General features: G+C 43.4%; 2 protein-coding genes across 2 annotated transcripts in view; both read left to right on the top strand.

The window, feature by feature from the left end:
* Positions 1 to 494: 494 nt before the first annotated feature.
* On the top strand, positions 495 to 14,733 carry mrasa (muscle RAS oncogene homolog a). Its single transcript, XM_076161958.1, has 6 exons — positions 495 to 715; positions 7,966 to 8,212; positions 8,304 to 8,457; positions 9,912 to 10,011; positions 10,671 to 10,750; positions 11,674 to 14,733. Exons 2-6 carry the CDS (start codon positions 8,020 to 8,022, stop codon positions 11,771 to 11,773), a joined length of 627 nt encoding a protein of 208 aa, XP_076018073.1. The 5' UTR covers positions 495 to 715; positions 7,966 to 8,019; the 3' UTR covers positions 11,774 to 14,733.
* Positions 13,840 to 16,599, top strand: part of pth2ra (parathyroid hormone 2 receptor a) — a 29,262-nt gene continuing 26,502 nt past the window's right edge. Inside the window, exons 1-4 of the mRNA XM_076161959.1 lie at positions 13,840 to 13,929; positions 14,761 to 15,001; positions 15,567 to 15,744; positions 15,918 to 16,024. The gene's annotated coding sequence lies outside the window, so the exon portion shown is untranslated. The remainder of the gene's footprint in view (positions 13,930 to 14,760; positions 15,002 to 15,566; positions 15,745 to 15,917; positions 16,025 to 16,599) is intronic.

Here is a 16,599-nt window from a genome sequence, read left to right as displayed (position 1 = left end):
GACTATTAGGTGCAAAACCCCGCTGCTCTAATAGAAATCTCTACTTTACAGTCATTTAAAAAAAAGTTTTTAATTCACATATTGCATTTTTGACGCTAGTACTTGATTCTGTGATTCTGATCCAACTCAATTCTGAGGCTGTAGTCGGTGATGTCACTGTGCTGGACCGAATATTTAAAATATAAATGGAAATGATCACCCTGAACTATATGTGTATGTACTTATATTCACATTTTAAAGAGGAAAAGCTCATTTGAAACAAGCCTTCAAAGAACTCCTGCTTACAGTATGACGGGACATACCATTTCATAAAAAAGGGGGGGGTATAATTTCATTCGTTTGATCACGCGATTTCAACACAACCGCTTTATTTTGTCAAAAAGGCCAAATGTATTCAATTAGAACTAGGATTTAAATCGTGACATGACATCACGCTGAAACCCAACATTAGCCCGTGTGACGCGTCCGCAGGCTCCTCGGTCTCCCCCGCGGGACGGTTCTATTCGTGGCATCAGCTGTTGCAATACAAAGATTTCTCTGCCGAGCGTATTGTTTGGTGGATGTGGGAAGTCCACTCCCGTCTGTGGCGAAGGGGCGGCGGCGGCGTCTCGAAGCGGACAAGCAGAGGCAGAGAAAGAGACGAAGAGGAAGATGAAGAGGAGTATGTCGACGTGAGGAGGTTCCTTTGTGTCCGCGACGGCGAAGCTCGCTCTCGGTAAGTTTCCTTTTTCGTGCAGACCCGAGGGGAGGTCGTGAATGCGGGCTTCTGTAACGAGGAACTGAGTGCCGCCGCCGTAATGGTCAAACCCCAGAGCAGATTCAATGAAGAAGAAGAAGAAGGTTTGCAGAAAGGCTCAATTATGACAAACATGGCGGAAATAAAATGGTCCAGGTAGACGCGAGGGGCTGTTACGGAACAATAACCACGGCAGCAGCCACTTTGCGGAAATTGCTTATTGCTGCGAACTTGGGCGAAAGATGAAGGAACCGAAAATCCGTTATTCAGGGGCGGTTACTGACGGTCACACACACACACACGCCCGCGCGCCCACACACACGCGCGCACGGGCTTACATATGTGTTAAACATTTCACATCAGGATTAGATCAATACACATACACACACACACACACACTGTTTTTCCTTGATTGCTTAAAATGATCAATGCTGAACCCAGTGTCCTTCAAAACAAACATACACACACACACACTCACATACAAACACATACACCGACATGTAGAAAAGACAGATTCTTCATGTATCAAATCATCGGATGAGATCATTCAGTAGCAGCAGTCAGTCTGCACACAGACACACACACACACACACACACACACAGAGGGAGAGAGCGACAGATTGCTTCTGTTATTAATTACTATTAATAGCAATGTGAAATCACAAGATCAGGGATGGATCCCAGTTTACCGTCATAGCTTCAGTGTGGAACTGTGATGATGATGATGGAGGTTGTGTTGGTGATGTGACATACTCTCAAGCATTTACCTAAGGCCTAATTGTGACCTTTGACCTTCACAGAGTAGGCGCCCCACTCAGCACACTCGGTGTGATCCGTTTCTTAGGTGTGTAACGGCCTGGTTGGTGCTTGAATGTACCATCATAGAGTGAAGAGTAAAGAGAACCTGCAAGCATCATATGTGTCCTTGCATTCAGAGAGTATAACTTGTATGTCTGTGTTGTTGTCGAGAGTGAAGCAGGTTTGTAACCGTACGTCTGCGTTTAAGTGCACTGACCAACAGCTTCTCCTTTCAGTTCAGTATGTAGATGTCTGATATTACAAAGAACGACTCTGATGTGGTCAATATGAGGTTCTAAGTCTGCTTCATTTCAGCTGTCGGTCCATTTTGACCATTGAAGTTCATTGTAGATTATTTTGTAAAGTGTGTAGAGGCATTGTGGGTCAAACCTTAATTGGCTGACAGTAAGGTGGGGTGTGTCCTTGTCAGGGGTTCTCCTTCAGTGAGATTGTTGTTGTTTTTTAGAACTTAAACTCGATAAACCTTTGGGTCTGAAGCCACCTATCCATCAAACTTTACATGATCGATTTAAAATGATTGAAGAAAATAGGCATCTTCCAGCAAGCAGCAAATGTCTTGACTGAACAACAAATAAACACCTTAGTCTTCAATAAAACTTGGGTGAATTCTGAAGTGGCATTGATCCTTGGCCATCAATATCCTGTAATCTGCTCAGATTTGGCTCCTCGGGAAGATCTTGGCCCGCTTCGTCTCCACAGACATCCATGTGGCTGCAGTGCTCACTTTTACTACAGTGGGTCTCCGTGTTGTAGCAGCACTTCCCTCTGAGGCAGGAAGAGTCCATTTCAGTGCGTAATGTGTTTACACCAGCCTGGGCTGCCTCTCAGCTGGGGTGTGGGCCGTGTTTTTAATGATTTCTAAAGCTTTCAGTTGGATAACAGTTCTAGTAATCTGCATTTCTTCATTCCGTTTGCACTCTCACACTTGAACAGGCTACAGTCTCTCTCTTGAAGTAGTTCGTTTTGGGAACACAGGAAGGTTTTCTCTCACTTAACGCTTTTAAGACCTTTGCTAGTTTTTTTGACGAGTCTGCCTCTTTTGATTGCTATGACCTTGAAATTGGTGCCATAAGTCCTTGTGAGCCTTGGAGACCTTGGTTTACTTTTAAGACACTTTTTTTAAAAAACAATCATTTGACTTCAGAACTCTACCACCAAAATTCCAACCCCAACACATACAAAAACACATTTTGTACAACATTCAACTTTAGTAGTGTTGTTGCACATTGTCTAAAGAGTGTGGAGGAGAAGAATGTAACTGCCCGTCTAGTTCAATAAAACTACAAGATTCTGAGTTTTTAAAACAATTTTGTTGTAACAAAAAAGGGAAGAGATGTGTGTTAAAGTGCACATTCAGCATTCATGCAACAGTAAGGTCACGGCCCTTTGAAACAGAGTGGGCTTTGAACCCAGGACTCCCACAAGAGAGCAATAATAAGAGAGTGAAAATGAGCATACAAGGAGATGGAAATGGGATACGAGTATACCAGAGGAAAGTAAAAGGGGATGAAAAATGAACAATTTGTACATGAAAGAATGAAAAAAAAAAAACTGGAACAAGCAGGCAAGCGATGAGAGTAGAGAGAGAGAGAGAGAGAAGAAGAACAGTAAGACAGGCCCCTAGAGGGGTTGGGCAACAAACAAGAAGCTAGAAGAACTGAGGCTTGGCTTGAAACGCTGGTGGTGGTGGACAACATCAAGGAAAAGGAGAAAAATAGAAGAAGATGGAAAAAGGATCAACCAGAGAAAAGCAGCCCACTTACAAATATATGTAGAAGTAATGGAACCCCAACATGACCTGTTGGGGTACGGTATAGCCATCAACCTGTACTTTAAAGGAATGAGACAGACATGTTTGTCTCATTTTGAATAGACACTCAGGTGCTTTGTCGCCACCGTCACACATCCGATCTTCTCCGTAGCATGAGCTGAGGTTTTTGTACACAGTGTGGAAATGAGCACTTAAATGTCACTGATGCCCTGTAGGGCTTCACTCATGACATCCTGTGGCATGGCTGGAACACTGAGGATGAATGGAACATTATCAGAATGAATAGAAATGTCAGAGTATGAACTGCTTTCAGTAAGTCAGAGAACATCGGACAATCGTGCGCTGTGTGTGTGTGTGTGCGTGTGTGTGTGTGTGTGTGTGTACGGCAGTCTAATCCTCAGAGACATTCTCAAAGACTGGAGTCTAAAAATTAATGTAGTTTATGGCTAAATTTATTTTTATCATACATTTCTGTGGGAATGGAAGCTGTGGCACAGGAAGCCACTGGTGATATTCAGACACTGTTTGAACTTTGCTGTTTCATCTCAAAAAGATAATGGTAGAGGTTTCTTCTTAAAGGGATCCTCTTCCCAATGGGCTTCTTAGAGCATCATGTCGACCCTTTGATGGCGGACACAATGGAAACCAATGACACTGTGTTTTCATGCTAAAACATCCTTTGAAACAAACCTCTATATTCTTTACAGCTACATACAGTGTACAGGTGGTTTTTTTTAACTGTTTTACGAAAGAGAGAACCATTTTCTAGTATATCGATCTTGCGTAATGTTTTCAAAGAGCTCTATTTTCTGGGTTTCAAAATGCCGACTGAGCACTGATGGCAAGCCAAGAGAGAGAAAATTATGCATTTTTTTAATTTATCTGCAGTAGCGTGAACATGGCCTCACTGTCATGCATGAGAAGAATGATGGCCTACGCAGCCCTGGAGCTCTGTGGTTCTTAAAGCCATAAATTGCATAAAGGCATGAATAAATCGATTTCCAGTCACATAATAAGGGAATAGGCCAAAGCATACCTCTGTTTATCACGTACATGTGAATGTACTCACTGATGACCTAACTGACTTTGGTTGGACCAATAGGCCAGGATTTCCTCACCCGAAGTACATTTTGTAATTGGACTGGGTGTCGGTGTGTCACTGTGTTGGACAGGTTTCAAAATGTGTCTGCACCACCAAAGTAATAATAGGGAAATACTGACACACCCCCACGTGGTTTTGACCTGACTCAGCTTCAGTTAAGCCTGTTGGTGATAGGCAACATGACTTCATGGTGCCTCTGATTAATAGCTCTGGCTGCTTTGATAGTGCCTTATCAAACACACCACCTATGCCACTCACTGTACCTTTAGATTAATAACCCCTCTGACTGATTTTTTGTTTTAATATTAGGATTTTGGGGTAAGAAATTCTTTATGCAAATTGCTGACTGACTGACTGCTGGTTGGCTTTCTGGCTGGTGTTGGAAAGGAAGGAAACGTCTTCCTTCCTTCCATTGTGTGGGGCAGGAAGGGACAGACTGTAGCCAGCTGACAGCTGTTTCCTGGTGTATGATGGAGGAATGGAGCGTGGGTGGATCAGGGGTTGTAGTGCTTGTAGTTCACAAGTGTGTGAATGTTTGTAGTTGCTCTTTCTCTTGCTGCAGTATAATGGAAAAAAACCTTACTGTTGACAGTTTGGACCTCGGTATTATATGGTTCTATTTGGCATTTTGGACAACAATTAGTTACACACATTAACTTAGAATCCTTTATGGTTTTTTTGTACATCTCAAATTTCAAGGTCTTATATTTTAAACAGTCAAGGTTGTGAGAGGTCAGCTAGAATTCATCATTCATAAACCTAGTATGAGGGGGCAGATAGAAACTGAAAGACTTCAACTCAGGTCACAAGTTGTCTTTGATCTTTTGAAATGTACTGGGGCCTTTCAAGAAAAGTCAACAAGTGTATCCCCTGACCAGCACGATGCATATGTGCTCATTACAGCCGCAGAGGTGCCCTTGAGCAAAGTGCAAGTGAGGCTGCTTGGTGGTCAGTAGAGAGGTCTGTGTTTGTACCGAGCAGCCTCCATGTGTGTGTATGTGAGAGCGTCCAGCAAAGGAACAAACCCTGAGCGAATTAAAAAAAAAAGGGTATATTCATTTGTGCACATTGAATTAAGTTTTTCTTTTCTCTTCTTAAAATGTTTTTCCAGAGATAAAGATAAAGATTTTATGGATCTTGGCCTATTTTTGTTGTAGTTAATTTCACTGTTGCCAAACTAATCTTAATAGCTGCTCATTTCCTTAGAGAGGCACCAATAGATCAAAGTGGTGTTATAATAACACCAGTTAACATATGAGAACACGTTGAGGAATCCTTTGGAAGATGGCGATTAAAAGATAAAAGTTTACATCAATGTTTTTGTACGCTTAGGACACTTTAATGATTTCTGTTTTCTGAGTTTCTGCTTTCTTCCATGCTGGTCTTTAACTCTCTTGTGCTTCCACACAGTCATCCAAACGACCACAGTGGTTAAAAGAAGGCCTCAGTGCTATACCGTGACATCTCTGTCCTCATTTGCCCCCTTTCCTGTCCCCTCCCTGTCCCCCTCGTTCCCTGTTTCCCATGGCTGTCACACCCCCTCCCCTCCCCCCTTTCCTCCCTCCTCCCTTCCAAAGTGTTCTTTCAGCATTGCTGCGCTGTGAGCTGAGCTATGGCTTTTTGGCCATAAAAGCGTATAATTGCATAAGAGAAACAAGGTTGCTGACATGTTGTGTAAGTTCTGGCCCTGAGAGACTGGAATCATGCTGTATAACTCGAGGCAGATGAAACAACAAATACTGTACACGCTGGCTTTCCCTCATGTTTATGCAAACTGTTTGAACCATTATCCAATCAAAATAGAGAATTACAGGGTTTTTGTTTTGTTTTTGTACTTTGTCCTTTCTTTTTTGTGGATTGGCAAAAGTTACTTACTATTCTGCTATTCTGCCTTGAACGTGGGAAAATACAATAAATGTTTATTCCTGTTTTCTAAGAGCCCATAATTACAAACTGCAGCGACCCATCTGTGTCCCGGCCTTCATATTTTCCCGCTGGTTCTGTGGCCACTGCGGGTTGCGGAGGGGAGACAAACAGGAGTCTCCGGGCCTGGTTTCTGCTCGGCCCAGCAGGGTTTACTTATTAGCCCAAATTCCACTGCTGGGTCACACTTGGCTTATCAGAGCTAGAGGGTTATTAGGACAAACAATTATTATTCACCACATGCAGTGATTCCTATTTCGGTATCGTACAGTGTTCAGACTGGAGGCTCAAACCGGCAAATTAGATTTTTATAGACTTAAAATGAAAAAAACAAGAAGATGGTTGTGAGGATTGTTGAGTTTTAGCCAAATGTGTAAAGTTTCTCCTGTCACATGTTTCCTCGGGTTGTTCCCCTTCTATTTGAATATTTCAGTTCGTGTTTTTTGCCTTGGTAGAATAGTGCAAACAAAAGTATTTTTGGCACAGTGACCTACAATGGAGCTAGACGGATTTAAATGTAATAAAAATTGTCTAACTTAGCCTTGGTTAATGCATGAATTACACACACAAGTATTGTTGTTATGGGCGAAATCAAATCCAGTGGACACTAAAACAGAATGAGGACATCAGCGATGTTGCAGCACTTTGCACTTCATCATCACACGCAATAATGTGACATACAGGGCTTGTATTTTTGAGACGGTGCTTATTTGACGGTGTGCCTGTTGTCGTAAGTGACGTCGTGTTACATACAGTTACCGTTCATTTGTTTAAGTGTTTATCTGAGTTTATTTTGAATGTCTGGGTTTGTGTCATATAAATATTTGGACAACATGGCAAGCGTTATTTTTCTCAGCACGGAATCACGTGTGTAGCTCATTTGTGCGACAGCTGTTTAGGGCTATATTATCGAGCTAAAGCTGCTTCTTGCGCCACATATAGTGTTGAGGTTCAGTCTTATTTAGTTTCACTTACACATAGGACGTCTCTGAGCAGATCAGATCAGTCAATCTTCATGTCAGTTTAACTAAGTTTAGACATGTGGAAGAAACTCTTTAACATGTATTTGCTACATTCTAATTAGAGGATAACCGATTGGATTTAAGGTCTCATCAGCCTCTCTGCTGTGCTACAAACCCCATTTTGCAGCATATTCCTCTGCTAGGTGCGATTTTAATTTAACTTCAGGATTCTGGAAACTGAAGCCTTTTAGATGAATAATTGATAATTAACAGTTAACAAGAAAGTGGGATTCATGTGGAGGAGGATGATAAACTGAAGGATGCAGGCAGGCTTTGACGGCGCCGAGTTTGTTTTCCCCTCTTGGCCTCCATTTTTCTCTCTGTCTTTATTTATTTTTTCATTCTTTCCATCTTTCTGCTTTTACACATGATTCGTGGCATTTGGTTTGCGGTCTCCATGGTGATAAAAGAAGCAGCTGCAACAAAAATGTTAACACATCTCTCCATTGTCCTCTCTCCCTGTTTTCCACTAATCACACCCCTAATCTTTCTTTATTCTCTCTCTTGCTCTCGCTCTCGCTCTCTTTTGCTCTCTCTCTCTCTTTTGCTCTCTCTCTCTCTCTCTCTCTCTCTCTCTCTCTCTCTCTTTCAGACCAGCCACCGAGTTGCCCTTTTCCCACCCTTACCACCATTTGTCAAGGTAGCCATGGCGACCAGTGCAGTGCCAAGCGACAACCTGCCGACGTACAAGCTGGTGGTGGTGGGGGACGGCGGCGTGGGGAAGAGCGCCCTCACCATCCAGTTCTTCCAAAAGATCTTCGTGCCGGACTACGACCCCACGATAGAGGACTCGTACCTGAAACACACGGAGATCGACGGACAATGGGCGATACTAGACGGTGAGGACAGAGACCTTGAAGAGCTGCTTTGAGTTAAGATGTCAGCGGAAGAGTTTGATTAAACGTGTCTCCTCTCGTCTCCTCTATGCAGTGCTGGACACAGCCGGCCAGGAGGAGTTCAGCGCCATGAGGGAGCAGTACATGAGGACCGGAGATGGCTTCCTCATCGTTTTCTCCGTGACGGACAAGGCCAGCTTTGAACACGTGGACCGGTTCCATCAGCTCATACTACGGGTCAAAGACAGGTAGGACACAAGGGGTCAGACTGAGGCTTAGTCAGTCCAATCCATCCAGAATCAACAAGATGAATACAAGATGAATACGTGCCACAATAGATAAAAAAAAAATCTTTACAAAATCAGCATATCGTCTCCCTCCTACATATTCAGCATACACACACACACACGTTCACTCATACTTATTTAAACCTATAATATCTACCTTTTTTTTGTAGAAATTTCCGAAATCCTCATTAGACTCTGACAGGAATGCGTAACTTTGTGCCTCTGCGAAAAATATCTCATCCCTGTGGTGTTTCCTGCTGACGGAATCTGGTGTGGGTAAAACATCTGAGCCCCCGTAAATACCACAGTTTATGCCACAAGGAGAAGTAAAGCCAGAAAGAGAAGAAAGAATGGCTCATGCAGTCCACGTGGAGACCAAATTACAATCTGGGCTTTTAATGCGAAAGCACGGAGGGTCGGATTGATCACGTTTGGCATTCACTGGATGCTCTGGTTCTGTGTTTCCCCCCTCAAAGTTTACGATTCTAGCCTGATTTTAAGCGATTTGTTGGTGAAAAACACACGTCGGCATCTATTAGTGACATTTTCCAGCGATTCGTACGGAAAGTTTCAGCAGCATTTTGACTACAATAGTGCAACATCCACGTCCTTGCTGGGTCAGTTTGGACAAAAGCTAGCAAAGTGACGTCCTTTACGTACACTGAAACGCTACCCGACAGGTTTACTAGTGAAGCTCCTCTGCAGCTTTGACGGCTTGTTTACTCCCACCTTCTTCCCCGGATTCATCTGCAGCACAACCAAAGCCGTTCCAGCTGCCATGCACTGCCTACACACTGACATTCTCGCGATTCAAAGTCTTTGTCTTAGCCCACAAGGTCCTGTGACTATATTCAGTGTATCAATCCTACAAACAGCTGAATAGATTCACACCTGCCAGAGGAACAGTTAGTCCTTGAAGGATCCGTTTGGGGGCGACAACAGGGTCGAATGTTTGTAGTTATGGGAGGGTTTGGGCTGTAGGTCTAGGTTTTGGTTTTAGGCCACACTTTGCCACCCTCAGTCAGGTCAGGTTATGTTTGGTTGCCTCAGTAGGAAGACGGAGTTCCATCAGCTGTTATATCTGACAATGTGAGAGTGGTAAAGAGTCGCGTTCTCATGTCTGAGGGCGAATCTGAATAAACAGTGGTGAAAGAAGAGACGAGTGAGCTCCGCCAACAACACAACAGAAGAGACAAACTGGAGCGCAGCCGAGTTGCCTAGTTGTTGTCTGGCCAGGTTTAGTGGTAACAAAAAGAGAAAAAAGTGAGATCTGTTCTTCCTGTCGTTATCTAGTGTGTGTTATATAATAATGCTCGTCGTGATGAAATGTTTTTGAACCTCTCAGATCCTTTGTTATCGTTCAAAAGATAAAGTTTGTGTGTGTGTGTGTGTTGTGTGTGTGTGTTTTCTCTCAGGGAGGCTTTCCCCATGGTGTTGGTGGCAAACAAAGTGGACCTGGTCCATCTGAGGAAAGTCACAGTTGAGCAGGGCCAGGAGATGGCTGCCAAACACAACGTGAGTAACGGCCTGTTTGTGTTTGTTTGTGCAGGTTTGTGTTTGTTATGACTGGGTTTCTACATGTTACGTCATTGGACATTGAAATGCGCTTTATGCTGTATGCACGCAATGATTTGGCTTGTGTGTGTGTGTCCTCTGTTGGTATTCCTGGGTTGGAGGCTTCTGGGTGTGGGCAGAGCGGCAGAAAGAGAGAGACTAAAGCCCGGTGGTTGCTGAGTGTGCGTTTTCTCTGTGGCACTGCATGAGTTTGGCTCTGAAGCACTGTGGGACTCCGTGTCCACTCAGCCCACACACACAACTTATTTTTGTCCACTTATATTGTGATTTCCTCCCTTATCATCTTCATACTCTTCTTGTTGAACTAATCTTGAGCAGCATGTTCTGGAACGCTCACATCAACCTGTCCCGTCAGCTCAAATGGACATGTATGATGTCATCATTCATATCTGCACAGGGACACTGCCATCTACTCATAACGGTTGTTGACAGAATATTGTGCAAATTGTCCACAGATAGGAATGATAGAATCTAATCTCTAGCGTAGTATCTAAACACAGCAGTCTAAGTTTATCACAAAATGTCTGAGTTCATTTCATTTCTCGTCCCACTGATGCATGACGTGCTTTAACGAAGAATATTTCTGCCGCTGTCTTCAGATAACCTATATTGAAACCAGTGCCAAGGATCCTCCGATGAATGTGGACAAAGCTTTTCACGAGCTGGTCCGTGTGATAAGGTAACTGTTCACTTCTTCTCTGCGTAGATTAGAAAATGCTCAAAAGCTCCTGTGTGACGCCAAGACCAACCTGCCATGTGCTTGTTTGTCATACATGTGCTCCTCTCACTGTATTAGCATGGTGAGAGAGCAGTGAAAGTGTTGTTAGGCAGGATAGACCCGGAGAGAAAAAAAAAAGCCTCCCAGAGCTATTTCCTGTCTGAACAGACGTGTAATTTGGGAAGAATTTGGTTTGTTTTGATGATCTCCATGTGGTCACATCCTGTTCGGGGGCCCAAGGAAATAAACAACAAGGAGCCATATTTCAGTGTTTCCACAATTAAATATTCAAATACATGGCTGGAACATTGACACTCACGTCTCTGTTTATAACACGCAAACAGTTTGGATCAGGGAGAGCTCGCGACATCTGTGGCTCCAATCACTGAATCAACATCGCCCTCTTGTGGTCAAAAGAGAGAAGGTTACATACAGGGAGTTTGTGACTGGAACAGCTTTGTATGTTGTCTCATGTTGCTCTAAATATGAATACACATGTTGACCTTTAGGCTTATATAGATGTATATGTTTAATCATGTTAGAATATGCAAAACACAGGATAACCAAAAGTGCCACAATAGAAAAACAAACCTACCAATAAAGTCACTTAATGTACAGTTCTATTACAACACTGTTTACTATTGCCACAGAATTGACTTGATTGGTGTTAATGTCAACTGCAGAGGTCTTTAAATGTTTCTGAGTTCATTAGTTCATGAGGTCACATACTTTAATTGAACTTTGTTGCAGGAAGCTCAAAGTAAACAGATGTTGGTGTGTCGTCGTGTCGTGTGCATGTGACAATAATTGAATCACATGGTATCTTGTTCTGTTGTTGATGTTCTCTCACTTGTCTTCTCTTTCTCCATGCGTCTCCTCAACAGGCAACAGATCCCGGAGCGAAACCAGAAGAAGAAAAAGAAGATGAAATGGCGAGCAGAGCGCTCCACAGGTTCTCACAGGTTCCACTGTGCCGTATTGTGACTCCCCTCATCCTGTTTGACGTTTGTAACACACAGGCACACACACACACACACACACACACACACACACACACACACACACCCTCACACACCTGCATACTTTTTCGGATGTCAGGAATCTCCCCAGCAGTCGTCAGCCTGCTGGAGCGGTCGGTGAACGACCGGGCAGACAGTGAGGGGGGCGGAAGCAGAGATCTGACGCTCCGTGCCCCCTCACTTCATCTGTTTGATCCCCCCTCTCCTCATCCAGGACACAACCGCAGTGTCAACAAACTCTTTACCGATCAACTTAAGTTTTCAATCTATTGTGGAATGTGACACAAGACCAGAAACTCTGCGGCCCTGAAAGCAGAGATCAGGACCACCTCGATATCAGGACTCCTGTCTCCTTTTGTAAGGGGGACCCCTCAAAAAATGGGACAAACTGGCTGGGATATGACTCGAAAGAACAGAGAAGGCACCCGGAAGTGGAACGGGAGACCGGCGACAGGGTCGTTTTCCCGGGCAGAACCTATGAAACTCGATGTTGTGCGGTGTTGTCAGTGGGTGAAGTGTGAGCTCTGTGAGTGTGGCGTACAGTGTGGTCATGTGATGCTCTATGGTGTCCAAGTGTCAGTGCCGAGGCGACTGAGGGGACGCGTCGCGACTGAACTCTTTGAGGAAACGCGCCACAGTGGTGGAACGCGGGCGAAATCCGATCATATCAGCTTATTGAGTAATTGTTTGAAATAACGGTGAAATGTATAAATGCCATTCGTTGAATTGTAAAGGTATGATTGATGTATGCAGTCACACCTCAGTGTGAAACCTAACAGGGCTCCATGTATCTACACTGATGCGTCAGCTAAAATGCTTACGCACACACACTCTCTGGATAATTGGATTTTTTTGCAAACCATAATTATATACATACACAATGTCAGAGCTGCTTTTGGTTCTGTATTCAATATAATTATGGTGCGTTCAGGTCCTAACCATCCGTACTGTATGAACTAAAGCCCGCATCACTTTCTCTTCTTTCTCATCTTAAAAGATCCTTCGCAACATTTTTAATTCTTCAAGTTTCCTATATGCAGACGATTTTTATTTCCTCTATTTGTGACGTAAAAAAAAAAATCAGTGGCGATGTAGACAAAAAGGAAGAAACTTAACAGAGGGAGACAACGAGGGCTACGTACGCGTTTCAGCGCTGAAGCGGCCTGGAGAAGCTGTTTTGCACTGGCCACTAACCAAAATGTCGTGATGTCACTTTATCTCAATTTTCAGAGGGGGGGGGGGGCTTCTTCTTCACACTGTACCGCTGAATTCAGGACTATGTGACGGTGTGGGGGGGGGGGAAGATGTTAGGGAACGGAACGCCTTGCAGCCCTGGGAAAACCTCACATTGAGCTCAGTGTGTGTGCATGTGCTTGTGTGACGCTCTCGTCACCCAGAAGGGCTTAAAGCCATGTTCACCTAGCTGGTTTAGTTTTTATGGCAACAAGACATTCAGTATGTACAGCAAGTAGTCAGTGAGGTGGATAGACCTGAGCGATTTAATAACCTATGAAATGGCTCGTACTGTTAACGCACTAAAAAGGTGTCAGTGGACTTTGTGTGTGTGTGTGTGGAGGAACAACGTGGAAGGATTACATTTTTGCACTTTTAATACAATTTCTGACTTTCCTATTGGCATGTCGTTTTTTTTTTTTTTTTTCTTTCAAACCTGCAATTGAAACGGAAGTCACGGTCAAAATGATCTGAATGTAAAAAGAAAATATATATATATATATCACGAGACAAAAATAAGCAAAACGGGCAAGACAGTGTTGTAGCCTGTCTGTCTGCCTGCGTGTGCCTGTTGCCTTGGACGGTTTGTAACAGGGACGTTGGATTCTAACAGTCCCAAAGTGAGTTTCCCTTCTACGGAAATGAAGTTTTGAATTAAGAAGGTTAAGTATGAACAACCTCGTGTATTGAATTGCATAAAAATCCACCTCAGCATGAAAGTGGAACACTGACCTCAAGCAAAAAGAAGGAATACAGCGTCAATGTATGAAGTCAAAGGGACTTTACGGGATGTTTGGATGCGCTGACCTGCCCGAGCAAGGAAGCGACAGACTCTGGGTCTGCTGGAAGGAAAGACTACGACGTGGATTGATGAACATGTTGTGTCATGTATGTTTGATACCATTTTGTATTATTGATATGATTCTTGCAAAGTGTTTTTTTAAACAACAACTGAATAATTTATTACTGTCTACGTTACCTCAGCGTGTCCCAGACCTGGACAAAAACAGAACCCCCCCCCCCCTTATTTTATTTTTTATGAAAGATTGGGACTCACTTAGGCCTGGAAGACCAAATGCTGAGATTCCAACCCTTTCCCCTCAATGTTTTGGGAATGTAAGGCAGGAATTGGGTCAAATCAAAAGATCATGACCAATCAAGAGGTAAAGAATTCTCAAATTTGTAGTTTTATGGATCCATTTGAGTGTTTCTGGCTTTAACGGGACTTGTTATACTTTGTTATTTTCCCTATATAGAAGGGAGTTTGTGTCGTGCGTATGTCAAAGTTGTTTCCACGGGGTTTACTGGGATCGATGTCTTTTGCTCATCAATTAAAATAAGAACGTGGAAATGTGTATAACATGTCCCTGTAAGGCCCAACACACAGTCAAGAATGGATTAGTGTTTTGATCAAGCACAAAGAAACCTGAGATTTGATGTTGTACAACTTCAAATGAGTTCCCTATCACCAGACGATGGGTTGAGAATTCCATAAACCTTCATTCTGGATCACAAAAACCTATTAGAGCCCAAATTTGGAGTTGTATGTTGGATTTTTGGCCAGGTCTGTTGTGTTCTATCTGGCTGTGTCAGACTGAGGAGCTAGACAAGGCACAAACAATCTGTGGCCTTTATATCTAGCCTCAGGGGTCGATTATATTTCAATAAAGAAATACAAGTATCGTGACTTTAGATGTGACTCTTTATTTTGCCCGGCAGGATGAAACCTCACTCACGCTCGGGCGGTTGAATAGCCGAGCGTCGACATCTGTGTTCCACACGCTGGGTGAACACGGCTACACGTGTTTCGGGTGTCGACTTTCTTGTTCAGCAGAAGCTCCTCTCATTAATCACCAGGAACGTCAGGGTCCATGGGGTGCAACAAAACGCTGAAATCTCCATTTCTACGCCATCGATTTCCCTCCCGCTCAGAATAGAGGAAGGGTGGCTTGTAGAGAAGGTACTGCACTGCCATCGATTTACTTTCCTGTTCCCCTAAAGTGAAATTGCAAAGCAAGGGTGGTAAACATAAGGGTAGGGAGACCCCTGGAGAGCCACAAGATGGTTTGGAGGCCAAAATGTGAGGAAGTGTGTTCATGGACAGAATTAATAGTATTCTGCAGCATTCTGATATATCCTGTATGACTCAAAGAAATGCAAGCAGTTATGATAAAAATAGATGTATAGTCTTAACGATGTGCACGCCAACATCGCCCATTTATCCAGATTGATTGAGGGAAGGTCCTCAAAGGTCCTCAAATCAGAAAGAGCATAAACCGCAGCATGTTAAGAGTTGAGGTACTGTACCACAAACAGTCTCCCTGCTTCCACTCCGATTGTTATTCAAGGTTCTCACCATGGGAGGTCAGCATTGACTGATTACTTAATCTGTACTCATTAGTCGGCCTGTGGACAAACACCAATGTATTCATCCACTTAAAATGGATGTTTCCTGAAAAATGATTGTTTTAAGCAGAAACGTTTTGCACATCTAAGTGTGGAGAGTTGTTTTGTTCCTTCCACAGGTCAACATGGCTGCTTTTAGATGGAGAGAAGAAACAGAGAAAGACCTGCAGACAACATTCATTCGACACACAGTTGCTGATGAAGACGAGGGAACCAGTGCAGATTAATAGTTTGTGGTGCTCTTAAAGCACGAGTCATCATTGACTTGTACAAATGAAAGAAATAGTCGCTGAGCAGGTGAGTAATGGCAGCGGACCATGCATCTTTAAATCCTCATCACTCTTATTTCCACACGGTTCTTCTGGTTTTGGGCTCCACGTATTTCTTTGGCACACGTCTGTACTCCCTAACTTTTTAATGACCTGCTGCACAGAACGTGTGAGTGTGTCTCTCTCTTTCTTTCCTCCCAGAGCACAGAGCTGTGAGGCCAAGAGAGGAGGATGAGTCAGACCAAGCTTCCATGCTGACTCCATCATGATAAATGGCTCATACCTAAATGATCCCTCTGGGGAATAAGGTAAATGGAGGAGCAAATTGCAAGGGAAAAATACAGAGTGTTGATAAAAAGATCTTTGAGGACTTTAGATTCCTGTAAATATGTCATTACTGACATGTGACATACAGCCAGTTTGTGATTCACCACTTCAGAGGAAATGTGGGTGATCACAGTGAGATGAGGTGAGTGGGAGACCACTCGCTTATTGTAACGCGGGGGCTTGAGTCGTGAGCATGCTGCAAAATGTCACTACTTAAATGTCTCAACATTTTCTTTGGGCACCTCATGGCTTCAGGGACTTCAAACCTCATCCTTAACCTTCGTACTTTCAGGCAGGGAAACCATTCAAACATTCTTTTTTTCTGCCATCCATTCAGCCTTTTGAAATATCTCACGGTTTTTCAGACACCCTGAGTTGAAAAGATTTTTCAGCCTTCCCCATATACGTTTATTGTGTCTTGTTAGAGTGGAGGCAACTTGAAGCGTTGCACTGTAAATTCAGCTGCAGGAAATTCCAAATTCAAAAATACTTCATAGTTCAACTCTTAATAACTTCCACAAATGTAAGACTTGCATGCATAGGCACTCTTTAAGAA

The sequence above is a fragment of the Genypterus blacodes genome, unplaced genomic scaffold (genome assembly GCF_046128005.1).
Source record: "Genypterus blacodes isolate CSIRO-AG114 ecotype Tasmania unplaced genomic scaffold, CSIRO-AGI_Gbla_v1 ptg000118l_1, whole genome shotgun sequence".
NCBI classification, from domain to species: Eukaryota; Metazoa; Chordata; class Actinopteri; order Ophidiiformes; family Ophidiidae; genus Genypterus; species Genypterus blacodes.
Note: the sequence above shows the minus strand (reverse complement) of the source record. Positions and strands in the feature narration are given on the sequence as shown.

Excerpts from the sequence above, each read along its gene's own strand:
- mrasa (XM_076161958.1), top strand. The coding sequence starts at position 8,020 with ATGGCGACCAGTGCAGTGCCAAGCGACAACCTGCCGACGTACAAGCTG. Across the intron at positions 8,213-8,303 it reads ACAATGGGCGATACTAGACG|TGCTGGACACAGCCGGCCAG; the intron begins GTGAGGACAGAG and ends TCCTCTATGCAG. Across the intron at positions 10,012-10,670 it reads AGATGGCTGCCAAACACAAC|ATAACCTATATTGAAACCAG; the intron begins GTGAGTAACGGC and ends CGCTGTCTTCAG.